A 27253-nucleotide genomic window follows, 5' to 3' on the forward strand; every position below is an offset into this window, starting at 1 on the left:
CGTTTACGCGCGGCAGGATGCGCAGAGGGTCCGAGCCCTCGTTGCGAAACGAGTAGCACGGGGTGCCGGAGAAATTACACACGATAATATGCAAGAATATTGGCAGCCAGGCGATAAGAAAGCACACAGCCACGATCACTATGAGATAGACGGACGCGCGCTTGGTTTCCCGCTCCGCGCTGGCCGGCTCGCGCTCCAGCTGGTACCTGGCGATCAGGAACAGGCGCACGTTCAATCCGATCATGATGATCACGGTGAAAATGTTGCTCACGAAAGTGCCGAAACCTGTGACCTGCTTGGCGATGCCTACCGTCACAAGGTTATTAACGGCTACGATAACGAACGCGTACACCCAGTAGACCGCGATCACTGCCAGCGTCCGGCCGCGCGTCATGCGCTGTGAGTACTTGAATGGCGCGGACACGGCGTGGTAGCGATCCGCCTGAGCCGCTAAAATGGCCATGTAGGACAGACCCAGAAAAGTAGGCGCTACGTAGTAAGTGCGAGTGGGAGAGTCGTAGCTGTCGCGCACGTTCAGCGCGCCGCAGTAGTAGTACGACACTCCCGAGCAGACGTCGCTCAGGCACGTGCTCAGCATGTACATGAAACGGTTCTCGCCGCGCAGCGACCTGTTCAGCAGGATGGACACGAACACGGACACGTTGAGAAAGATTATGGTCGTAGCCAAGAGGACATTAAAGAGGAACAGCAGCACGTTCCCGAAGCTGTTGAGGGGCAGGACGGGGCCGAGGCCCAAAACACTAACCAAAGTGGAGGAGTTGGATTTAATCAGGGTGGCCATGCGGGAGCAAAGCCATCAGAGTAACAGTAAACACGCAGATGTGGACATCTCATTAGGGCGCACGCACTGCAAGCCCGCACAGAGGCTTTTAAACTTTTTAAATCGACTCGAGGATTTCCTCTGCGGTCTCTCAAACCTGTCAAAACAGTCTGAAAAACACCTAAAGCCCGTGGGGACCGAGCAGGAGGACCGGAGTGGGACTGACAGTCAGCCCGGGAGTTACAGCAAACAAACAAAGCTTCGCTTAATTGCGCTCGTGTCCAGCTGCATTTAAATCAAAAGCATGAGAGAGAAGAAACCATGCGGAAAATGCTGCAAGGCCCTTCACAGTCTGGCATCATACCTTCAAGTATTTCAAATCAAAGCTATTTGCGTACATACATTTAACAAAGATATATATTTTTTGGATAATCCTGTTTGAAATCCAGATTATATTTGTGAAAATTTGAACAAAAGATCAAAAGCTTAAGCAAGAAAGACAAAAATTTTCACAGCCTTCTTTGCTCATATTTACCAAGGGTGCCAATATTAGTGGAGGAAGGGCACAGTACATGACTGCATGCTGCATAATGTCCTGACCCATCTAGATCTGAATCATAGGCCTGACAGAGCAATAGCAACACCAAGTGATAATGCACAGGCCCTACGAAAATAGCTAGAGGATTTTTCTTTCCAAATCAACAACTCAGCAGATGACACCGAACCACAGATACATCCTTTATTTCCTATGCATTACTACAATCACGCAGATAACACAATGTAAACCCGCTGTGTCTTGTGCTGTGCCCTGCTCACCCTGTTCTTTTTAAATTCTCACTTTTTTTCATCAGATTAACCTGTAATTGCGTACCCAAAGAGGGAAAGAGGGTAAGGCTGTGTTGCATTATACAGAATGATAGTGAATATTGGCTGTTAAATTGAATGTCGAATATTTCAATATTAAAGATTCTGCACTATTTCTAGGTCCCTGTTTTTAAATGTAAGCAAATCTGTGATATTGCTCATGTTAACTGCTTTGTACTAAAGGTTAGATTTTCCTCATGCCTAATCTCTTCTATTGTAGCATGTGTTCAGACAGCACTCTTATGGGTTTGATCTAAAATGGATCATAAGGTTTTGCACAATCCTGTGGAGTCCATGCCAGCTCGAGTGCACTCTGTCATTAAAGCAAAAAGCGGACCTACCAAATACTAGGCAGTAGGCTTTATGCTTTATGAACATTAAAGTCAATAATTAAAAATATTATAACTAATTTCCATGGTTAAATATTTAAATTAAACCTTTAATAATGAAACTTTACTTGTTTACTTGTTGGTAATCCGCTACTAGCCTACCGCCTTCATAGATTGAGACATTGTTGTGGTGGAGGGGTTTGTGTACTTCAGGGAACCTCAGGGCTATGTCACTGGGAGCTTAATGCCACCCTTGGTAAACAGATCTGAGTAGTGAGGTCAAACAAAGAGTGATCCTAAAGACCTAATTATAAAAGGTACAAAAAAACCCTGGGATTAGGATCCACCACTGTAGCCAGATCTGGGGGTACTGTCTGTACACACACTTACGGCAAAATAATAATAATAAAACACTCACTTTTTGTTGCATTTGAGCAAAATCCTGGTGTAGCTCCTATCTCAGTAAGTGAGCTTTACCATCAGGGTGTCATTCACTATGTGTTCGATGGTGACCGGGAGCTGGATCGCAGCTCTTAGGCCGTGGCCTCTGTGTTTCCTGGGTGAAGTGTCTGGCTCGGTGCTGCTCGTTCCCGGGCGATGAAGCAGCGACACGCCGGACATTTCACACAAGATAGGAGCTACACTGGGGTACTGCTCGATTGCAACAAAAAGTGAATGTTTCATTATTATTTCTGTTATTTATTTATTTATTTTTGCTTTAAACCTGCTAATTGGCTACTACTGCAATGCTGCTGCTTCTACTAGTGAGCACAGGAGGCTATGGATCACGTGCGCTCTACTGTCTTCACTACCATTGGCAGTCATTGCACCAAGTCGCTCCAAGGTCACTTTGACAGTTGCAGAATGCATCAATTGAGTAAGAAGTCTTCAGAACGGCTATTAGAAAGTTGTGTCGTTAATTGAAGCACAGGTTATCGGTCCTTGGCAGTCTTTTAGAATTGGATCATGTTGCTCTGTATGAGTGTATTCGTCCAGTAAGTAGTTACCTAACGATAATATGACAACTAGGATTTTGTTGTGTACGTAGTGTAAAACAGTGGGTTCAAGAAATTAACCAGGCTAATGGGAGGTAAATGAAATCCTCATAATTTTTTATTTAGGCTAGTCAAATTGATCACTTAAGTGTGTATTGAATTCTGTTGTCTTCACTTACTCACTTTCAGTAACGGCTGTAGCCAGGTCAGGGGTCATGGTGGATCTGGAGCCTATGCTGGGAACATTGGGCATGAAATGAGAATATACCTTGGATGGGACACAATTATAGAATCATGATATCATTATATAATTGCAGGGAATCACGCACATCCACACACACACATTCTTTCTGTTGTCTTGCTTTGGGATAATCTGTTAAACATGAAGGATGGCACAGTGGTGCAGTGGTCGTGTTACCACCTCACAATCCCAGGGTCTCTGTTGTGATCCTGAGCTTGGGTTACTGTCTGTGTTGACTTTTGTGTGTTCTTTCTGTGAATGTATGGCTTTTGTGTGGTTTTCTCCCACCTCCCAGAAACATACATGCTCTAGATTCTCCATGACCCTGATCAGGATATGGCAGTTACTAAAGATTTACTAAAGAAAGAATGACCACGTGAATAATAATGCCTTTAATAACTAATGAAGCAGTCATAAATGGGCCTACACTGTTTTACTACAAAAGTAGGCCTCTATGTCTATGGCCTACATCACAACAACATAAATAACAACACTTCTTAAATCTTTACAAGGTGAAGGCTGCTCTCATTTGACATTTGGCACAATGATTTGGTAAAAAAGTGAGTCCAAGTCCCCCAGGTCTCTACACAGAGCTCATATAACACCGCCCTGTCCTCTGGTCGTGGAGGACGAGCGAGTCTCCTCGCCTTCAGGGTTTTGTTGTTGTTGTTGTTGTTGTTGTTTTAAAGAAATGTCTAGTTTAAATGCCACCATTTCTCTCTCGGTTGACTTTACAAGTCCGGGAGACTTTTTCATTTTTATTTACCACATAGTGTTCGCCACATGCGCGGCTCTGCTCGCGGGCTCTGTGGTCCTGGGGATCCTGTGCACTCGGGCGCTGCGGCAGCAGAACCGCTTCATCTTCATGCTGAACACCAGCATTAGCGACACCCTCACCGGCTTCTCCGTCTATTACCTCGGGATTTTCGACGTGCAGGAGGGTTACCCGTCCCGAAACAGCACCTTGTACATTTTGCCCTCGTTTTTAGGCGTGAACGTGATGACGTTTCTGTTCGCGCAGTTTGACCGCTACTTGGCTGTGGCGCACCCGTTCTTTTACAACCGCTTCATCGCGCGCTGGTTCGTCGTCGCGTGCTGTGTGTTCTGCTGGGTGTACACCTACTTACTCCTGACTATTCAAAATGTTTTACCAGTCACACAAGCTGTCAAACTGATCGCCTTCGGCGTCATGACGTTGCAGATAATAGTTGTGATCAAAGTCTTGATGACCATTAAGTTATATATCATAGCCAAGCACCAGCTCGGACGCGAGGCGCCCAGTCCGGAGAGAGACAGCAAGAAAGAGTCCCTGCGTCTCATCGTGTTCGTGGTGATGTGTTTTTTGTCGCTGTGGTGTCCCTCCTTCGTGAATATCATGATCAGATATCTGTCAAACGGCGGGTTGCGCTTTAGGAACGAAGCGACCAACGCGTTCGCCATCATGGCGCGCTTTAACGCGCTCAGCACTCCTGCGCTTTACATATGGGGCAGTCCTGCTCTGCGCACCGCTGTGTGGAGACAGGTGTGGAGAAGAGTGTGTACACCGTGCCACATCAAGACTACAAGGTTCCTGCACACACTATCTTCCTGCACAAAGCCTGTCTGAGATATATATATATATATATATATATATATATATATATATATATATATACACACACACACACACACACATACATACATACATACACACACACACCTTGGTATTCTGTAAGACAGGGGTATCCAATCTTATCCGGAAAGGGGCCGGTGTGGGTGCTGGTTTTCATCCCAACCAAACTGAAGCCACACCTGAGTCTATTGAAAGCCAAGATCTACTGATTAAACAGGTGGAATCAGGTGTGGCTCCTGCTTGGGTGGAATGAAAACCTGCACCATAAGATTGGACACCCCTGCTGTAAAACCTAGGGTACATCATTTAGGTTTAGGGTAAAACCTAGGGCACATTATTTGCACCGAAACCCTAAGTAGTGCGTTGTGGGAACCTACCGATTTTCAACCAACAGCACTAGTGCATTTTGTGCTTAAAGTCTGCTGGAAGCACAGGAAAGCTTACAGGCACCAGCTTGGAGACATGACTATAAAGTAGCACAACTTTAGTGCACTATTATATTAGATGGCTGTTATTATAAGGACAAACTCTGTAGTGCGCAGGTACACATCAAAATGTGCAAGGAATGATTACTTAATGTGCAAAACTCTAAGTATGTACACGTTTGCAAGCATACAAAACAACAAAAAAGCTCTGGAAAACGTGTTGTACAACTTTATTCAAATGTGTGGGTGCTCATTAGAGCTCTGTACTGGGTTATTCGTCACTAGATAGTGTTAATTCAACAACTGATATGAATTTAATTGACTCAACACTGTAGCAGAGTGCCTGCCAACACTGGTCCTGCAGTAGACCTGAAATTCAGCTTTCGCTATATTCTCTAACACTAACACACTTCCATTCAGGGAGGAACAGTTATAAGCTGAGTAGCTGGATCAGGTGTGTTTGAGTGGGAAAACAATGTCAAACAGGGCTGTAAATCACTGCTGTAGGCTATATCTGTAGCCTATACTGAAAGCTTTAACCCTTGTGTTCAGTTTAGTATTGGATGTGCAGTTCACAGGCCATGTTGGCTCTCAACTACTGAGACAGATATATACATATCTGAAATAATCTACCTTCAATACATGTATGTTTTTGGGGAACAGAAAAGACACACAAAACCACTTATCAGACCTAAGGATGCTCCATGTGTAATATGGTCTGAGTGCAAATAAGACATGGAGGCCATGTAATATATTGCGTTGTAAAATTTATTTATTTATTTTTTGCTTTATCGAGCCATCTATCTAAATGCAGTCTGTGTCAACTGATATTTCACCACTTGCTGTAATCTATTTTAAAGGTGGGGCAAAATGATTGGAATATAACTATGAAGTGAGGTATAGAAGATGCACCAAGAGTAAATTTCTCACCAAGAGAAAAACCTGTTTCAGGTTCAATAGAAACAATTAGCCAAACACACAAAATTGCATATTTAAAAAAATTAAATAAATAATAATAGTAAAACAAAAATGTTTAGTATGGTTCCACTTTAAGTAAGAAATTAAAATGGATAACGTTGACCTGAACAGAACACAAGGGATCAGAGCTCAATAAATGCAGTAGGTGTTAAAAACAGCGTCTTAAACAGATCAGATTTAAACGTATATCTATATATTTAGCTACGGTTTAAATAGAACTGGTGGACTGTAATTATGTATTTCATGCTTTCTTTTCTCACTTAGAGTGTTCAGCATGAACATGAAACCAGCAAAAGATATGCTGAGCATCTCACACAGCTAGAGGGACACGTGAACACCGAAAGCGGGAGACAGAACTGGACGAAGTTCATCGATACACGGCTAGGCCTGGATTAGACTGGTTTGCCTTTAATATTTCAAACTAAATGTTCAACTGATCAATGTTTTGAGTTTGTTTTATATGGAAAGGCACTTCTTCCTTATGGTTGCACACAGCATGTCAAATGAACAAGGTTCCTCTAAAGCTATACTACACTACACTGATTGTGACTTATTTGTAAATAAACAACAACAAAAAAAAGTGTAACCCTTAATGGTTCTTCAGTTATTACTCCGGTGGAACCCTTAAAGGGTATGTGTAGGACCTTACAACAAAGTATTTATCAGAAACTGGTCCACACTAGAATCCTATTTTGTTTTAGTACAAACATTCTTATAACATTCTTATTCTGATTTTTTATTTTATTTTATGACTTCTACACTATAAAGTCAGTTCAAAAACATTCTAGATTCCCAAACATTAGTTTTCCAGCACAAAATTAAATGTTACAGAAAAATGCTTGTATGACATTAAAGAAAGCAGCAAATTACGCAAGAGACACTTTTCAGACAAAAAAAAAAACATAATGAAGGCTGCTGGGTTTTGCTGCAAAAATAAGAAGCAAGTGCGACAAAGTTTCCAGAAGAATCGTGTCTGGTTCTGCAGGATGCTCAATAAAACTTGGAGCTCATTTCCTTATAAAACTGCACAAATTGTACCACAGACTACTATTTAAATTTTTTTGTTACACCAAATATTGACTTTGTTTCATTTACTACTGTTTACTGTAAACTGTTTACTGTTAAATGTAGAAACGTTTAATTGCATTCTTTTGAAGGCATCTTCATACAGCATTTCATTGCATGTGTCTAAATCTTTTGCACAGTACATAATCACAAATTATGTAGAGGACAGGTTCTTCAGAATATATCTTGTATGTATGTATGTGTATATATATATATAAAAATATATATATTATATATATAATTATATATATATATATAATTATATATATATATATATATATATATATATATATATATAATATATATATCACACAAGGTATAATCTGAAGAACCTGTCCTCTACATAATTTGATCATGTAATTAAAAAATTTTAAAAGCATGATTTTAGATTTTTTGAGAAAATATATTTCTTTTCTAATCATTTAATACAATCACAGCAGAATATTTGTAAAATCTGAACATAATAATAGGAGGCATTAGCTGTGATGGTGAAGGTAGATGTGAAGGCAAACACCGTTCTTTAAAATAAATGCTAATGTAAAAAAAAAAGGATATACAACACATTTAGTTTGTGTTTAACACATTAGGTGGAAGACCTATTTCACAGCAAGTGAGGTATTTGAGATTTCGTTGATATTTACTTCTTTAGCTAAGAAACTTGTTCAAAAACGTCCTAAACCCAATTTAAACAACTCATGGAATAATACTGACCTAATCCTTATGCCAGTTTATTCCAAAATAAAGATGTGTAAATGATTTTAATAATGTCTGCAAATGTAAATAATGTCAATGTTCCTGTACAGTAATCATATATAAAAATATGAGCATATTTTGGCCTTGCTAAAATAAAGAACAGAAAAAACACCCAGTGCAATTGTATAAGATGTTTTCCTATTCCTCTTCAGCTGCTTAATTGTTTAATTTCCCATCAGATCAGTATCCTTTGGCATTTGTGCTGTGGGTTTTTAGTATTACTTCAAACCTTAAGTAGGAAAACGCTACAAGGGCTTCAGTCTTACACACTTAAGACAAAATGCATTGATTGAGGACTTTTTTTTTTTTTTTTAAACAATGCTGAATGACAGAATGAATCTTTAGAAAGTGACACTTCTTATTGTTGTAATTAAATATAATTACTTAAAGAATATATCCTAGGACAAACAACAGAACACTTCATAAACATCCTAACTTTTATTGGAACAGTGGAACAATTTCTTAAAAGTGTTTAAAAAATATACTTATATATAAAGATGGCGACTAAATGTTGTGAACCATAGGGTAAACCATTCTGCACTTATTCAGAAAAGAAAAGAAACAGTCCTGGACCTCACGCTAATGCTTGCATAACACAGGGAACCTACAGGAATAAAAAAAAAAAAAAGAAAGAAAAAAGCAAGCAAGGATAGAACATAAAACTTACAGTAATTACGTTTCCAAAGAGACTTCTTCATAACAGGAGGGTTTTTTTTCCTCCTTAACACTGCAAGCACAGTACACGTTGTGGATCTTTTCGGAGCTGGGAATGAAATACTCAAAGTTTCAGATATGTATCAAAATGAAGAGATAATCAGAGAGGCTAGTGTTTGTGTAAGGTAAAAGATGTGAAGCATATCAGCTCCTTTGGTCAAAGCTCACAATATATGCGTCATAAGGTAATCGGCTTGGGGAAGGAGCTGTGTGAAAATACTGCCTGCACATCTCAGGCTGCTCATCAGGCCGGGGGTGGGAGACATAACGGAAACGCTATGACTTCAGTCAACAGAATGTAAAATAAAATAAATGAGCAATATGGATGAACAAAGAGGAAATCAGATTTTGAGAGGACATACAAATAAAGGAAAACAGGGAGAGACATAGAAAGCGCTGGAGAGTTTCACTCGCCCTTAGTGACAAGATCCTCTATGTAGGCGTCCAGCTCATCATCGCTGCTGATCTCAATATCCTAGAAAAAACATCCATATATACTCAGACACCATTTATAGAGGAACGCACTTGATTAAACAAAATGTCCAGATATGCATCAACAGGTCCAGATTTACATTTCTCACTTCTAAAACTATGTAACTTTACAATTAACTTTAGCTCTCGAACAATTAATAATAGATACTGAATTGATTTCTAATACCTGTGTGAGAGGATCCGTTTTTGTGCAATTGTGTGTGTATGCAGTGGTGTTAATATAATCTGAATGTAAATGTATGTGAGTGTGTCAGACCTCTTGGACTTTCTGCAGCAGTGCGACAATATTTGTTCGCAGTTTGCGCAGTTTCTCTTCAGACTCTCGGAGTTTAGTCTCTGCGCCGTTGCTCTTTTCCTCCACGGCCCGTGCTCGAGACTCCGCGCGGCTCTGGTAGGAGTTACACAGCTTCTGCAGCCCTGCCTCATATTGCTGAAAATACTCTTTCTGCAACACATACACGGCTAGACATCAACTAGGGGACTATGAGAATGCACCGATGTTTACAACTTCGCTCAAGCCACAGTTCACATGGACTCCCTGTTAACACTGATTAAATACAAAATTCTGAGCCGCACAACAGTAAGAATGTACTCACAATAGGGAAAGCCACAAGGTCTTCAGCACTCATAGTGTTGACAGAATCTTTTGGGATTCGAAAATCAGGCGGGAAAAAATACCGCAGCAACGTCCTAGAATTAACACAAAATAATGTAAGCTCAAAACAAATATGTACACTCACAGATCAGCAGTTATAGAACAACTAAAACCAGCCTGTCTGGGACCAGCAATCATGCCACAGTCAAAATCACTGAGATCACCCCCTCCCTGCATGATTTTATGCACTGCACTTCTGCCACATGATTGACTGATAATTAGATAATTGCATGAATGTGTAGGTGTACAGGTATTCCTAATAAAGTGCATGAGTGTATGTTGCCAGTGTATCTCATTTTTAACTCAATCTGAATTACTAGTCTCATCACAAACATATACACACACACCTCATCATACTGACGAGGCCTTCTGTCGTTTCTCTGCTCGGGCCGCTCTGGGTCGTATCAGGCTCTGCTGCGGTGGGCGGAGTCACAGACCGTGCTGGGCCCTGATTGGTGTCTGGACTATGTGACTCTGGTGAGGCAGGCCGCATAAGGCGGACGTCCTCGCTGCCTTTAAACACCCTTGGCAAAGACAAAAACAAATAAAAAGTAGTTTAACATTTAATTTGTCCAAAATGCTCATGTTACAAACCCTATTTTGAAGATGATGTTATATCACACTGTCAAATAAATTTTTTGATCGCGACTAATTTTATGACTAAAATTATGACTAATTTTAATAGTGCAACAAGAGAGGTGGTTATGTAGAAAGCAAATGCCATTAGGCTGGATTGAACATTTTATATATTCCACTACAGTTTGCAATCTTAGAATATCCCAGCTAGTGAAACAGTGACACTATCTGGAAATCAGGCTATATTACACTTTCTACCAGTAATGTGCAGTATTAAACACTGAAACATGCTGCAATTTCAACCTTCAGAAAAGACAAAGCAAACTACACTGCTAAAAAAATTAAGGGAACACTTAAATCATCACAGTATAACACCAAGTCAATTAAACTTCAGGGATATCAATCTGTCCAGTTAGGAATCATAAGTGATAACCCCCAAAAAGGGAATGGTTTTGCAGGTGGTGGTCACAGACAATTGCTCCCTCCTTATCCTTCCTGACCGATTTATCTCTAGTTTTAAAGGCAACACAAATACAGCATTACATAAGGTATAGACAGTATACACTGCCAATCAGGAGTACAGCTGAATTTAAACCATGTTGCAGAGTAAATATTTTGCCATGTATGTAAATTCATACCAGCGGTCTCGTGGAGTGTTCATGGGGACGTAATCAAACTTTACTTTCCAGCGCACACTCTCTTTTCCTGTTTCTACTGCAGTCACCCGGCCAGTGAACCATTCTCCGTTCACCTTTGCCTCCACCTGTAAGCCTTTATCTGTGAAACACACATACACACATAAGCACATACTTCATGCATGCGTTCTACCATTGCCAAGCTAATGTTCCAAGTTTTGAAGGTACGCCGATTTATTTTCATATAAACAGGGTGGGTACCTTTAAGGGCATTTTTCAGTGCATCTTGTTTTAAATCTTCTTCTGTGCTATTGCTGACTTGCTAAGAAAGAAGACTTGTGATTAGTTACAAAAATTCTGCAACTTTTATCATTTATTTACTAATTGTGTTTATATAGTATAAACTTAGCAAAAAGGACTGAGGAGTATGGTAGCATAGTTAATATACCTCTGTGCTGTTAGCTTGTTTGGTTGGCAGGACCTTCTTCTCTACTGTTGCCTTGCCACGAGTCTGAGCAGCTGCAGCCAGTTTGGATTTCTTGGGTTGGGGCTCTTCTTCCTCTTCACTCTCTTCCTCATCTTCCTCCTCTTCCTGCTCATCCTCCTCTTCACTTTCTTCCTCTTCATCTTCTTTTTGTGCTTTACCCTTCTTGGCACTTTCTCTCTTGCTGGCTGATGTTTGCCTGGTCGTCTTTGTAGAGGATGGCTAGAATCATTTACAGATACACCATTTGAATTTCTCTCAAAAACTTAAGGCTCACGTCTAAACTGATTTATGATCATAACCTTCAGTTGCTGCAATTCAGATTTTCGGAACCAATAGTAATTCCTGGCTAATGTTGATATATGATTGTGTATACTCACTGTTGTACTGCGTGTTTGAGTTACGCTCCTGCGAGCTGATGCTTTTGAAGGTGGAGGTGTGGGCACGGCTTTAGTGGTGGCTTTCGCCGATTTGGGGGACGGGGTGGGGGCTGGTTTGGCTTTGGCAGGAGTGGTAGCAGCTGGTGGAGTTCTACTAGGACGTGATGGTCCTGTAGATTTAGTAGGTGGAGTTTTAGCTGCAGGTGACTGACTGACAGCATTTTTTACCACGGCGGGAAGTGGGGGTGAACGAGGACGAGCCGCAGCACGCTGTGACGACCGAATGGCAGTCTAATAGAAAAAAAACAAACAAGTCCTATCACGTTCTCCCTCTTCTGATTCTCCCACAAACAAGCAAATACAAACACACACACCTGTCTTATTATCCTTGTGATGACCTTCCATAATAATTATTAATGCAGCTATGTTACACCTAAACCGAACTGTAATCTTAACCCTAGTAACCAAAAGGAAACATTTTGACGTTTTTTTAAATAAACGGTTGACACACACACACACACCCCACTAAACCAGAGTTAATAAACAAACAGGGAAGTTTAAAAAACAGTACCTGAGATGTACGCTCCTCTGAAACCTTCGCACTGACATCTAGTGGGAGCCGTTTTACGTCTGCTGCCGACTTAACAGTTGTGGTTTTCTGTAATGGAAGGTAACGTAACGGGTTACATTAAGTCAGACAGACAACAATTTAGAGCAATAGAGAATAATATATAAAAGAATAGAGCAGCACCTGTAGAGCCTCCAATTTCTCCTTTTGCAGGCGAATTTTTTCAGAGAGCTCTTTTTGTTTGTCTTCTGAGGTTTTGGTGTCTTTCTTCAAAACACCAACTGGTACATTTTGCTTCTGCTCAGGGGCATCACACCTGGAAGTCATAAACGGTGTGAGATCACAGAGTGGAAAAAGGATCATTTTATAGTGATGAAAGACAGGGAGCAGAGACTGTACAAATAATATGAAAAAGAGGGATATAATAAAATACCAGTCAAACCCTCTTATTGTCTTTATTTTTTTGTACCTATCCTGCGTTCCATCAGGGTTCATGAGACAGACCCAGCTATCTGGGTAACGCTTATCCACAGCATCTATCTGAAACGGCAATGTACGCCACTTCAGACATTTATCTGAGAGAATAGAAACAGGGGTTGAGAGGGTTAATGAAAGCGTTCTATTCTATAAAGAACTATAAATAAACAATAAATCATGTTTAGGCCATCGGGGTGTGTGCTAGACTGAAGACGCCTGTGCTCATACCACACTGTATCGTCACAGGAATCTCCATGGCTCTGCGCCGGCGGAACCTGAGATCATTTGCAGGTGAAGCATTCCAGTTGGCTGACAGATAGCCAAACTCATCCCAGAACTTCACTATGCCTTTCTGAGCTGTTCAGTAAATGAAATTATACAATTTAGCATTTTGGCGGGGGAGTTGGGGAGAGAGAGAGAGAGAGAGAGAGAGAGAGAGAGAGAGAGAGAGAGAATGTAAATATGTATTGGAATAGACCTCACATACTCACCTATGCCAATGTCCTTCCAGTACTGGGCAAGATATTCTCCCATAGCTCTGAGTAAATGTCTGTACTCTTTTGCGTCTGCAAAATCTTGCTTATTATGTGTTGGCTCTAATACAAGATAGGGAACATCTACCACCCCTACTACTCCTCCACATGCCCTGAAATATGCACAAACATAGCAACCAATGTCCTACTACATGCAACAAGACACATTTATATTTCAGATTTGCAAAATAACAACTCATCCAACATGCAAGGCTTTTTTATACTCAGCAAAAAAAGAAACGTCTCTTTTTCAGGAGACTGTATTTTAAAGCTAATTTTGTAAAATCCAAATACGCTTTACAGATCTTTATTGGAAAGGGTTTAAACAAGCTTTACAGAACTTTATTGGAAAGGGCAATTATTGCATATGTACCTGTGGAACAGTCCTTAAGACACGAACAGTTTACAGGTGGTAGGCGATTAAGGTCACAGTTACAATAACTTAGGACAATAAAGAGACCTTTCTACTGACTCTGAAAAACACCAGAAGAAAGATGTCTTGGTGGAAGAGTGGAGTAACATCTCACAGCAAGAACTGACAAATCTGGCACAGTCCATGAGGATGAGATGTACTGTAGTACTTAAAGCAGCTGGTGGACACCAGATACTGACTGTAACTTTTAATATTGATCCCCCCTTTGTTCAGGGACTCATTATACCATTTCTGTTCTTCAAATGTCTGCGAAACCTGTTCAGTTTATGTCTCAGTTGTTGAATCTTTTTACGATACTACAAATATTTACACGTTAAGAAATTTGCCGGAAATAAAAGACGTTTATTTTTTTGCTGAGTATATATGAAGATATTGAAACTTGTTGGTCAATGAAGTCTAAAAACCAATAACAACTAAATAATATAAACTGAGAAGAACTAATGAAGCCCCTTGAATAAGTGGTAAAATGTAGAAAGATTATAAAACAAGTCTAAATCACTTCGACTTATTACTACTACTACATTTGAAACATTACATGCGCTACATGTCCACATAAAATACTCACATTCCCCCATCCAGCTGTGGCCCGGTCTTCTCATACATCTTAATGAGTCGACTACAGTTATAGATAAACATGCCGTCTTGGTCTCGCCTTTCAATGTTCACGCCAAAGATGAAATTCAGCTCTTTGGGCTCCTTCAGTGCCCTGCCACATGAACATCAGCAATCATGTTAGTTCAGATAGTTCTTGTTTTCTTCTTTCCTTGCTGAGTATAATAGCAAAATCATCACCTTTTGAATGTGACAAAATGTGGGTAGCCGATAAAAAGACCAAGATGCATCAAACATGTCCTCTTTCTGACACTATGGCACATGAAGGTTGTATTGTGAACACAGGGCACAGTTGCTCTTGGCTTTTAGTGAGATAATGCTAACAAGTACAGGTGCAATGGGTACAATGAGTGGGAGAGCATGATAAAGGTGCATACTTCCATTAAATGGCATTCAACGTGCACTGTGTCTACCTCCTGGGTGGCACTATGAGAAGCGTCACATATGGACATGTGAGTATGAATGTTGCTTCATAGCAACTCATGTGGTCTGTAATGAATCTGATAGATTCTCACCTTCCAAAGGAGGCAGTATCAGCAATTATAATCCTTGCTATCACCACTTTTAAAAAGTGTGTACACAACTTCTACAAGCTGTAAAGGAAACCACCCTAGTAGTCAAAACTGTAAGGAAGTGGTTCTGTATGTAACCCATACTACGACTGAGGAGAGGATTGCCAGGCCAGCTGGCTCACGAGGTTTTATGAGAATGGCTAGAGGACAAAAGTGACATAGAGGGGTTCTTTTATAGGCTGCACACATGAGGTCACGGTCGCAAGCTACTGAGGTCACGACTTTGCTATTGGTATTCAGCAGAACAAGAAATGAGCAAATAAAAATACTCCACTATCTCCACTCACTTGTAGAACCATAGCTACATTCAGAGCCTTGTGGTTCAGGACTTGCTTTAACAGTTTACAACTAAATGTTGATGTGATACACCTTGATAGTTCTCCTAAGTACTGAGAGCTGTGTCAGAATGTCTTTGGCTGACACATGTACACTACTGGTCAAAAGTTTGTGGACACTTGACTGAATTGTTTCTCATGATCTTAAAAACCTTTTGATCTGAAGGTGTATGATTAAATGTTTGAAATCGGTGTTGTAGACAAAATTATAATTGTGTCAACATACTCATTTCTTTCATTAGAAAACTAAAATTTTATTTACATAATTTATTTTTTTATTTTTTTTAAACGGACGACTCGGAGTGAAATATTCCAAGAAGCAGCCATTAAGTGTCCAGTGTTGGTGGGAACTCCTTTAATAATGTTTAAAAAAAGCATCTCAGGGCAATTCCTCAAGAAATCGGTTGCCATTTCTGGAAATGGTAGACAAAAAGGGCGTCACTTTGAAGTTATATATATATAAATATATATATATTTTTTTAAATGAGTGTGTCTAAACTTTTGACCAGTAGTGTGTGTAAATCTGTGTGTTTGTGTGTGTATGCAGTACTTCTGTTTAGATGCATGAATGGCTTGTTTTCGATTCGCTTCTGCACGAAGAGCTGCAGCCGAATCTTGTGCTTTTCTCAATGCAGCCTGAAAACAATTGAGTCAGACAGCAACAACTGAAATTAAAAAAGCAACCGAATCTGTATACATACATCTGCAGGCAAAGGTAAAACTATTAAAACAGACCATAAGGTCTACTACTATTACTTATAAATAAACCTTAAATTGCTGATAGACACCACACTCTATGGCCAAAAGTTTGTGGACACCTGACCATCACACCCATATGTGGTTCTTCCCTAAACTGTTGCCACAAATTTAGAAGCACATAATTGTATAGGATGTTTTGTGTGCTGTAATATTACAACTTTCCTTCACTGGAACTAAGGGGCCCAAACATGAAAACATTGTTTGCCACGGTTGGAGTGGAATAATTCGAGTGTCCAGCACAGAGCCCTGACCTCAACTCCACGGAACACATTTGATGGATGAACTGGAACGCCGGCTGTGTGCCAGGCCTCTTCGCTCAACATCTGTGCCTGACCTCATGAATGCTCTTGTGACTGAATGGGCAAATCCCCACAGCCACCATTTAAAATCTAGTGGAAAACTTTCCCAGAAGAATTGATGCTGTTATAGTAACAAAGGGGGGAAAACTCCATGTTAACGCCCATAGTTTTGGAATGGTCACATATGGGTTTGTGTGTCCACACGTAGTGTATATAGCATGGCTAATGTGTAACACATGACTGCAAGTTCTCACCCTGGCCTCTTTAGATAAATCATTTCCCAGTTTCAATTCCAGAGCGCGAGCTTTACTCTCTGCTTCTCTGGCCTTCTCCTCCGCTTTAGAATAAAATGAAATAAAAAAGCAGACAGGACTATAAAGTTGCAGTTATCACACCCACATCACAAATCTACACACCAATCAGTATTTCTTATATTTTCGACCTCTATAAAGTACAGGTGCATTTTAATAGTACTCACCAAGTTTTGCGAGGTGATCAGCTTTCTTCACTTCTTGCTCTGCACGCGTTTTAAAGCGTGTTGATGTGTATTTATACATCCTGCAAGAAAGCAAATACTATTTGAGCATAGCACCCCTTAGGGATGTACCAATCCAATGGTGAACGTCCAACAATCCTGTAAAAAAAAAAATGCTGGACTGGTATTGGATCAGATTTGCTGTATTTTTTTCTGATCCATGAACGTATTTTATCCTGTGAACATAGAAACCTTACATGCCTTACAGCTTCTTGAGAGGCAGCTCTGTAAGGACATTTGATACCTATACTGATCTCCATGTTGGCATCAGAAAGGGAAAGCGAACTATTGCTCATCTATTATTTAGATGTCACAAATGTTAAATAAAGCAAGAAAAAAACTTCTATTACCTGCATTTACCCACACCAACACAAACAAGTGCTGTGTGTGCGTGTGTGTGTGTATACCTAGGATTATATAAGCAGCAGGAGAGCCTCTTGGTCCTGACTTTGTGTCCCTGAATAAAGATTCTCATCCTAGGATCGATGTACAGAACAGCTGCATAGGCACGGAATGACCGTCTTTCAGGTTTCCTGTTCCAAAAACAAAATGTTTACTTATGAAGGAAAACGAGAAACAGAAAGAGAAATTTGGAAAGAACAAATTAAATAAGACAACTTCGAAGAGTAGGATGGTGCCTGAAATACTCACACTCCCTCTACAGGTGTCCCTGCCATCAGGATGTCTTGGTGATCTGTCTGCACATCCAACTCAGGCTCTCTGTTGTCCATAAGTTTCAGGTTATAAACTACAACCAGTGTCCCTAATGCACACACACACACGGTTCACAAGGCTTACACATACTCAGAGGCACACAACATTATGAGAACTTTGTGTGCATTGTTAATTGTGAATCGTACCACTGGCTCCCTCAATTTTTTTGAACTGCTGGAATAGCTGATCTTCACTCTTGAAAGGTGAGTATTTGAAAATGAGTTCTGTCTCAATCGCATATTTCTCTGGGTCTTGTGTAAGAGGCTGCTGGGTCTTCAGGTCCCAACTGGGCAATGGAACAATAACCTACATGCATGCGAGAGTGAGAGAGCAGAAAATGGGATCCCAGAAGGTCTTGTTTATTGTAAATTAAGTGAGACATACTTTGTTCTGCATTTCTTATGCTTTATAAGTGTTTCATTCAACTGAAGACCTAATTCTTTGTATTTAAGTATGTATTAAATGGCAAATTCTTAAATCCTAATAAGGCTCTATAAAGGCTCTATAACACCTATAAAGGATCCATCTCTAGTTCTCTAGCTGTGCTCTAAATAATACTTGCTCTGTGAGAATTTGGCCTAACTAATGACTATTTAAATCAGGGGCACAAGAAGGGTACACCAGAGATGCCTTTATATAAAAGTAACACAAATATATGTTGTGCTGCTTCGTTAAAGTGTTCAGTATCGAGATGGTTTGCAATCGTTTCCAATAAACTCACAAACATTTCTGTTTATTTATACCTATTTTCATACTTAAACTAAATTTAAAATGAGCCCAGAGCGTTAAATTTAACTAAAAATACTAAACGAAGTTGTTTAAATAAACATTGAAATATGTTTATTTTAGACCCACTGAAATAATTTCTTACCTCATCCAGCCCCTCCTCTTCATGAAACGTTCGGGACAAAAACAAACATGTTAATTTGTCATCTTTCTTCGTGAATAGGATGAAGTCTTTGCCAATACGCATTGATCCACTAAAAAAATACAAATAATTGAAATCATGGGGGGAAAAAACTTAAGACAGGAAAGGGTATATTCAAAGCATTAGAACATTTCAGGTCATTTTTTTTCCATGAGAACTTACGGAAGCACATATTAAGGGCACTTACGACTTAAGGCCATTTCCATACTGGCCAATGTGGGTGGACTCAGGAAACCTCTTGCTGGATTTGCCAAACTGAATGACATGTGTCGCCTCACCTAGATAGATAGATATTCTTCCTTAGGATTCAACAACTACATCACGTGTCTATTGAGAGATGCTGTAGTGCTGAGTTTTGAAGGTGAGTGTATTAGACATTAAAATGTACTCACCAGGGTCCATGCCATTTCCATCATCCAAGAAACAAAGCATGAAGCCTCCTCGAAGGTCTGGTCTTTTCTCTGAATTTCCAAGACAGGTAAGTATATAAAACAATTGATATAAAAACATTTGATGAAAAACAGCATGTTAAATTAAGCTCCATTTTGAAAATATCTAAAGCTAAAACATCTCAACATACTCAAGTGTTTTTGAATTCTTCAGTACCTGTATATATGTCAATTCTTGTAGCATTTGCATCTCTGTAGAGGAAAAACAGTGATGAGATTGCAACACAGTTGCAACATTTCTCAATAAGGGATGGTAGAAGGGAAGTAAGCGGATACCTTGAGTTGTCTACAAGCTCGGCCAAAGCTCCGAAAAGAAACTCATGTGTTGTCCTGTTGATTAAAACAATACAACATATAATCAAGGGAAAATAATAATAATAATCATACTACTACTACTAATAATAATAATAATATGAAGCAGAAGAAAACATGCACCTTTGGCACTTGGTCCCCGAACATGATTCACAAGATCAGTCAATATACACTACCGGTCAAAAGTTTGGAGACACTCGACTGAAATGTTTCTCATGATCTTAAAAACCTTTTGATCTGAAGGTGTATGATTAAATGTTTGATATCGGTGTTGTAGACAAAATTATAATTGTGCCAACAAATGAATTTCTTTCATTAGAAATCTAACATTTTATTTACAAAAATTTTTTTTTTTAAACAAATAACTTGGAACGAAATATTCCGAAAAGCAGCCAATAAAGTGTCCAGCGTCGGTGGGAACTCCTTTAATACTGTTTAAAAAGCAGCTCATGGAAAATTCTCAAGAAATCGGTTGAGAAAATGCCAAGAATACCATCCATCCATCTTCTACCGCTTACTCCTTTTCAGGGTCACGGGGAACCTGGAGCATCGGGCACAAGGCGGGGTACACCCCGGACAGGGTGCCAGTCCATCGCAGGGCACAATCACATACGCACTCACACACCCATTCATACACTACGGACACTTTGGACACGCCAATCAGCCTACCATGCATGTCTTTGGACTGGGGGAGGAAACCGGAGTACCCGGAGGAAACCCCCACAGCACGGGGAGAACATGCAAACTCTGCACACACATGGCGGGACTCGAACCCCGGACCCTGGAGGCGTGAGGCGAACATGCTCAAAAGGGTGTCTACTTTGAAGAGGCTAAAATATTAAATTATTTTGATTTATTTTGGATTTTTGATCACAACATAATTCCTATAGCTCCATTTGTGTTACTCCAGAGTTTTGATGACTATTATTATTTTAAAATGTGGAAAAATTAATAACAATAAAGAATGAGTGTTTCTAAACTTTTGACTGGTAGTGTATAAGCTTCTCCACAATGTTAATGGCAGACTGCATTTGGATAAATTAGGATACAGATGAGCAATGCCATAGCCATCATCTAAACTCCTTTAAAAAATGAGACCTTACATAAAAATTATTTATCTATAGATTTTCATTCATCAACTCTGAATTCAATATTATCTACAAAGATTATGTCATTTTCTACAAAAAAACCCCCAATTGAACAGAAGCATTTTCATTAAGAAACTAAATAGCTATGGAAATTTCCTGAACAAGAACTACTGAATTCCTGAACAAATTGTCACTGTAATGGCTGTGATAATCATGTAAACAACAGAAATGATTTATTCTGTGATGCAGACTGTTCACAGGAAGCTACACAGGACGTAATTGGGTAAAAACAAAAAACTTTCACAGAAACACTCCAGTCTGCATGTTTTATGCCTCTGACCTAAAACACGCTTGTTGATGATTTGAATTCGGAGTTCGATGGAGTAGGACGCGAAGTTGGAGGCTCCTGCTGATTTCGATTAAAATTGTAATTAATTAGCGCTTTTCGGTCATACAATAGATTTTGACTTATTCTACTCCGTTTCCTTGTTTTGCACTTTGTGGCACGTTAAAATGTCTGGAAAGAACACGAAAACCCATGGTAGCATTCAGACACGACTGAGGCCTAGTGTGCGCACCGCGAGCGAGTCTCCTTCTTCCACTGAATCCGCGTCGCCGAGCGATGAATTTGACTTTGCCGCACTCAGGCTTGAGTTGCTGGCTTCATTGAGGAAGGACATTGCCGATATTTTTAAAAAGAAGCTCCAGGAGATTCTCAGGGATGCGCTGTCTATTATCCAGCTTGACCTGCAGGCCGTGAAAACACAGCTGGCTAGTGACAAAGTTGCTACCGAGGCTACCATATCAACACTGAAAGGTACTGTTGTGGAAATGGAGCACGCTCTCTCCGGCTGCACCGATGACAGCTCACATGAAGACTACTATCGAGTCTCTCACTGCGACCGTGACTCAATTAGAGAATAAATGTGAGGATTTGGAGTTGAGGTCATGGCGCAATAACATTAGGATAGTCGGAGTTCCAGAGGGTGCTGACACATGTACAACTGCTGCTGAAGTGGATACCGTTTTGGACCGGTCCCACCGGACCCTTCAGCCGTAGCCCAAGCCTGGTGAACGACCACGAGATATTGTGTGCAGATTCCACTATCACAGTGACTGTGTTGACATTTTACGCCGTGAGAGAGAGCTCCAGCGGATTAAAGTAAGGGATTTGACCCTCTCCGTTTTCCCTGACTACACAGCCAAGAACGGGCCCGAGCTGCATTTAACGTATTTCGGCATAAACTTCATGGTATTGAGGGCGCTCGCTATGGAATACTTCACCCAGCTCGGCTTCGCATTACATATAACTGTGTCCAGAAGAACTTTATTTCAGCAGGGGAAGCAAGAGACTATGTTAAACTCTTGATATCGGGGTGAACTGCATCACCTATACAGCTTTGTCTTTTTCGCTCTTCTTTTATTTTTTGCACTCAGCCTTCCAGCTCTACAGTATTCGGATTTTTATTGAAGATATCGTTGTTGCATTACTTTGCCTAGATTTTGTGGACTTACTCTTCTTAAATCCACTTTGGTATTAATGTGGTTCTCTGTTTTGAGTCTCGGATTGGGTTAGAGTTTCTGTATATTTAATTTTAATAGTGTTTTTTCCTCTGCTTTACGTCCTACACTGTTATATTATTTGTTACAAGTCTTTAAAAGTTAAGGACATTATATTTGTTATTGTGCGCAGACTGTTTATCAGACTGGAAGTCAGTAGGGGCTTTTTCTCTTACTGGAACTTTTTGTCTTGGTAATTTTTTGGTTAGTTCAGCTTACTCTCAGTGTTGTTTTCACATTGTGGACAACTTTTGGTTATTGTGGGAAACACTGCTCTCTCATTTGTTTTATGGAGACTTTGGGTGTGTGTGTGCACGTGTTTGGGGGATTGTGAGAGTAAACAAAACAAGCCAATGCTTTGAAGGATGTGAACTGGAACAGAGTAATGTTAGTCAATTGCGAATCTGTTTTTAGAGGGTTTAAACCTAACATGGTGAACAAATTATATTATAGAATTCAGGCAATTTTATTGGGGTTATCTCATACAGTGTGGCAAGTAATAATCTGGAAAGACTTTTGTAATATCACAGTCTAAAACTGGATTTAAAGAGAAGCGAATCAGTATATGAATCACATGAAAATGTATCACATGTAAATGAATCACATGAAAATGAATAAATAAAGTAAAAGAAAAAGCAAAAAAACAAAAAACCAAACAAACAACAACAAAAAAAAACAACAACACGCTTGTTGACTAAATGCAGGTTGGTCATTCTGTGACATTTGTGTTTGACCAATCAACGTTCAGTACGTTAAGCTTCACCCCAGTATTTCCTGGTCTGCAGATAATACCTGCTCTTTAGAACAAACCAAAAGGATTTCAGGCACCACGGCTATGGTGGAAAAGCATAAAAAAGAATATTTTTAAACAAAAAAATAGATGATTTTGAGGACAATACTTTCAAGCCCTAGAAAAATTGTCAGACATAATGGTGCAATTCTCATAGCCTGAGTAGAAGGGAAAACAATTATACTTGATACAATAAATTATTCATTTAACTGAAGCACGTCCTGGTCATAAAGCTAGCCAAAACCAGTCCTAAAACAGAAAGGTAAAACAAGAACTTAAGGACGGACACTGAAATGCTGTTCACGCCTTAAAACTAGCAAACTGGGGCGAAGGAACAGCTAACAGTAATACTGTTTTTCTCCGGATATCTCCGGATAAAATGGCAAATATACTGGAAATAGGAATAGGGTTTGTGGTATTCCAGTGTAATAAGATGAGTATAAACACCAAAGTAATGGTAACCAAAGACCTCTCTAAAATGGCAAAATTTGCCAAGATTTTTTGTGAACATATGGCATGCTTGGGGGGAAAAAAAATCGACTTTCAAATAATGGCACAGTGCTGTGTGTCATTGTGAGAGTTTTCACTTGATGAAGTTCCTCCTGTTTGTCAATAAAACGTGCGCTCTAAAGTCTTTACAAGGATAAGAGTGGTGCAACAGTAAAGCGCACCCCATTATTGTAAGTGTGACTTACATTTATTTAATATAAGGTCTTGGTTAATTATTTGATGATTGGTAATAAATGTGCAAATAAGTCCTCCTCATTGTTCTACAAGCTATTGTTCGATTCAATATTAATGCGTGTGGCCACAAAAGTTATCCACAAAAGTGAAAAGAGAGAAAATTACATTTTGACAGCACTCATTCCATGCTTTATAATATTAATATCCCAGCTAGCTCTCACCTTCCATACAACGGCTACCAACCGGGGATAAGAGAGCTAGCACATACTGCCTCCAAGATGCCTCCAAGACACGTAAAATAAGCTACCATACCACCGAACACGACATAAGACACTCAAAGGAAACTGTTAACTACCCTCTTCTACAAACATGAACTCACAGATGCCCACGATTGACTAATAAATGGGCCGAGTGTACAAGTTTCTTATTCACTTAGATAGACATCAAAATGGTATGTCTTTGGGTGTTGGAAATATGTCCCACATTGTCCCATACAAACTTACTACTTGTCCTAATACTAGGACCGCATATGTACCTGTCTGTAATCAATCAATGGGGTGACTGTTTAATTAATTTGAAAATGTTATAGTACAATATCGTGCATATAGGTGATAAGATCCAAAACACACACAATGTCAGATAATTGTACTATTTTTCTTAATCGCACACATCAGCTCAGATCACTCTCCCATTTACACTGTTTCTTCATGTGTGATTACATTAACATGCCTCATCACTAGCTATGCCTAGTAACTAAACATTTGAAGTGGTTTACAGCTTCAACGAATCAACCCATTTCTGCCCTTCTTTAATAATCGCTTATTCATTCTTCAAGCGGAAATAAGTCCTCAACCATATCCAAAAAGCGTACCTTTACCTGCATTATTTAACACATCGCACACCCAAAAGACACTCCTCGTCCTGTAATTAATGCTCTTAGTAGTCAGCGCATGAGTTTTTCCCCCCTTTTTTTCTCTTGTGCAGACACACTTACTCTCGCTCACAAACCACAGTGATACTTACGAGTTAGTGTGCAGGTATTCAAAGGTGAGCTGAGCACGGTTTAAGCTGCTGTAATTTGAATAAGCCATTGTCTCAAGCGGATAACGGAGAAAAACTCTCTGGGTCACTTCTCTTCTTTACATACTTTCGAAGTGACGTGCCTCTGCAGTTCGGCAGCACCTACGAAAGAAAGAACAAAAACAGCACAGAACAAATTTTAATTAAGTTATGCCAATTATTAATTGCAAAGTTTCAACATTCTCCCGTCTGCATGTTTATATATATATATATATATATATATATATATACATATCTATTACATATATATATATATATATATATATATATATATATATATATATATATATATATATATATATAAAATAGATATTTGTGTATATATATATATATATATATATATATATATATATATATATGTAATAGATATTTGTGTGTATATATATATATATATTACATATACATATATACATATATACATATACACACACACACATATATACATATATACATATATATATATATATATATATATATATATAATAGAGATAATCCCTCTCTCTCAGGGAGCCTGGAGCTATTCCCAGGGAACTCGGGGAACAAGATGGGAGATACCCTGGACAGGGTGCCAACCCATCACAGGGCACAATCGTACACACGTTCATATACTATAATGTTCATAAATATTCACACACTACAGACAGTTTAGAAATGCCAAATCAGCCTACAACGCATGTCTTTGGAGTGGGGCAGGAGAGTACCTGGAGGAAACCCTGTGCTTTGTGAACTCCGTGCACACATGGCAGATTCTGCGATTTAGAAATGGCAGAAATTAATGCAAAATCAAGCAAAAACTACACAATATTTGGCGTAGCATGCAATTTTTCTAAATCACCGCAGATTTGGGCTGAGATGCATAATGTGACTTCATCACAACACACATACAGTCAAAGCCCTCTTCAAGTCTAGTGCATTGAACATGAGCACAGCTAAAAAGTTTCGTTTACTGACAAACATCACTGCGAAAGACAATTCCGTTCAATTGCAATTTCGCCAATTCAAGTAGTTTTCAGCCATTAAAAAAATGAAATAAAAAAACACACAAAAAACTCCACAAGTTGCATCACAAATTTTGTATTAAACAATCCAGCATTTTTGGAGGCAACAATCGCAAAAACCTCTGCAAAATCCTGTATGGACTGATCTATATTATTGATCATATAGTCTGAAACTAGGGATGGGCGATGTGGACTTAAAACTATATCAGGATATTTTCTGGTATTTATTGCGATAATGATATCAGTGATGATATAAATATAGTACCGTGCACCACTGTTTTTAGCTACATGTGATAGCTGTGATCTTCAGAGCCTCAGAAACACAAACACTGATCTAAAAGTAGAACTGATTTTCTGTAACCGAACCAGTTCCAGATTGTAGAGGCAGCTCCTCGTTTAGCGATAAACTCCTCCTCAGCTTCACGTCCGCCTTCCGCCGTACTTGTTTTCTCTCTGCACGTGAGCTGCGAATGGGTCGCGTACCGTCTCACACAGAAATACGTCATCAACTAGGCTTTATCGTTATTATCACGAGAAGACTAATTCTTACCGTGGGGAGAATATATACCGGTATATCGCAAACCATAAGATATCGCCCGTCCCTACCTGAAACATAGATGCATTTAAATGCTTTCATCAAAAAACAGAAATTCAGGAACAATTATACAGAATTTAACCACTTCACAGTTTCTGCCAAGGTATAAATCTGCATCTCTTGCCAAAACTGTTTTATATGCATCTATTGTATTACATCTTCGCTTTGATATACTGATTTTCCTTTGATTTGATATCCTGATTACATGCTTCACATGCTCACACTGTCAGGTGCACTTGACAACCTTATGTCACGTGAGACAATACAAGCCCAATTTAAAAGAATATGTCTACCTGTCCAAAAGACTAGTGCTGGAGGTAACAATGAGATCATCTGGCTTCTACATCACCTGACACCACTCAGATCCAGTGTGAGCATGCTGTCTACCCTTCGATGATCAGCTATCAGGATAGATGAAGAGCTGGAATGGTGGCCATGTCCCTCACACTAAGACAGCATGAAAAGATGCATGGCATTGCTGTACACGCCTTCTGGAGTGCAACACAGGCTTCTGCATGGAGCAGGGCCTACTTTATCTCACTAAACTTATTATCAACCATGCCTCAAGCCTCACACATTACCACCTGTGCTAGGAGCTATGCACTCTTATCCTCGACTCCCTCCTTCTCAAACAAGACACTGAGAGGTGGTTAAGTTGTGGTCTGCCATTGCTACACCTAGTAGTACTGCCATGTCCTCAGCTGCTAGCTCGCTAACAGGCGCTAACTAGTATTAAAATACCAGTAGTGCAGTTATATTTCCAGAAACGTCCATTCAATATTGCAAACCATTTAACCTTCCAGGTATTGTCGTATGCTGTTTCTATCCAGTCTGTTTTCGGTTGTCAGAAGTTGGTCGTGTTTATTCCTTTATTCCGTGGGTGCATGAGACCGACACTCCGAAGGCCGCGAAAATTTCACCCACACGAGCTTCCTCCGTTGTCCTGCGCAAAA

At 39.7% G+C, this 27253-nt stretch overlaps 2 protein-coding genes across 6 annotated transcripts; one reads left to right on the forward strand and one right to left on the reverse strand.

Moving 5' to 3' along the window:
- Nucleotides 1-3606: 3606 nt before the first annotated feature.
- On the forward strand, nt 3607-6714 carry LOC108274540 (glucose-dependent insulinotropic receptor). Its single transcript, XM_017484753.3, has 2 exons — nt 3607-4776; nt 6490-6714. Exons 1-2 carry the CDS (start codon nt 3902-3904, stop codon nt 6545-6547), a joined length of 933 nt encoding a protein of 310 aa, XP_017340242.1. The 5' UTR covers nt 3607-3901; the 3' UTR covers nt 6548-6714.
- A 1752-nt stretch (nt 6715-8466) lies between these two features.
- On the reverse strand, nt 8467-27238 carry morc2 (MORC family CW-type zinc finger 2). 5 transcript variants are annotated; one of them, XM_047159986.2, is made up of 29 exons: nt 27097-27219; nt 26256-26311; nt 25409-25456; nt 24651-24809; nt 19470-19523; nt 19351-19385; nt 19137-19205; nt 18932-19022; nt 18688-18796; nt 17963-18122; nt 17754-17865; nt 17510-17635; nt 17046-17125; nt 16822-16904; nt 16060-16145; nt 14556-14696; nt 13516-13670; nt 13253-13381; nt 13017-13122; nt 12731-12863; nt 12551-12637; nt 11980-12270; nt 11564-11821; nt 11377-11437; nt 11119-11257; nt 10252-10428; nt 9846-9939; nt 9506-9694; nt 8467-9232 (listed from the first exon to the last, which is right to left on the reverse strand). In XM_047159986.2, exons 4-29 carry the CDS (start codon nt 24716-24718, stop codon nt 9164-9166), a joined length of 3102 nt encoding a protein of 1033 aa, XP_047015942.1. In that variant the 5' UTR covers nt 24719-24809; nt 25409-25456; nt 26256-26311; nt 27097-27219; the 3' UTR covers nt 8467-9163. The 5 variants fall into 5 exon arrangements, with proteins under 5 accessions (XP_047015942.1, XP_017341018.1, XP_017341020.1 ...); XM_017485529.3 differs by lacking the exon at nt 26256-26311 and having other exon boundaries at nt 27097-27237; XM_017485531.3 differs by lacking the exons at nt 25409-25456; nt 26256-26311 and having other exon boundaries at nt 11564-11806; nt 27097-27238.
- Nucleotides 27239-27253: the final 15 nt, after the last annotated feature.

This window comes from Ictalurus punctatus, chromosome 14, assembly GCF_001660625.3.
Source record: "Ictalurus punctatus breed USDA103 chromosome 14, Coco_2.0, whole genome shotgun sequence".
NCBI classification, from domain to species: domain Eukaryota; kingdom Metazoa; phylum Chordata; class Actinopteri; order Siluriformes; family Ictaluridae; genus Ictalurus; species Ictalurus punctatus.

Excerpts from the sequence above, each read along its gene's own strand:
- morc2 (XM_017485528.3), bottom strand. The coding sequence starts at position 24,718 with ATGGCTTATTCAAATTACAGCAGCTTAAACCGTGCTCAGCTCACCTTT. Across the intron at positions 17,636-17,753 it reads GGGACACCTGTAGAGGGAGT|GAAACCTGAAAGACGGTCAT; the intron begins GTGAGTATTTCA and ends TTTTTGGAACAG. Across the intron at positions 12,864-13,016 it reads CCTGATGGAACGCAGGATAG|GTGTGATGCCCCTGAGCAGA; the intron begins GTACAAAAAAAT and ends TATGACTTCCAG.
- LOC108274540 (XM_017484753.3), top strand. The coding sequence starts at position 3,902 with ATGTCTAGTTTAAATGCCACCATTTCTCTCTCGGTTGACTTTACAAGT. Across the intron at positions 4,777-6,489 it reads TGCCACATCAAGACTACAAG|AGTGTTCAGCATGAACATGA; the intron begins GTTCCTGCACAC and ends TTTCTCACTTAG.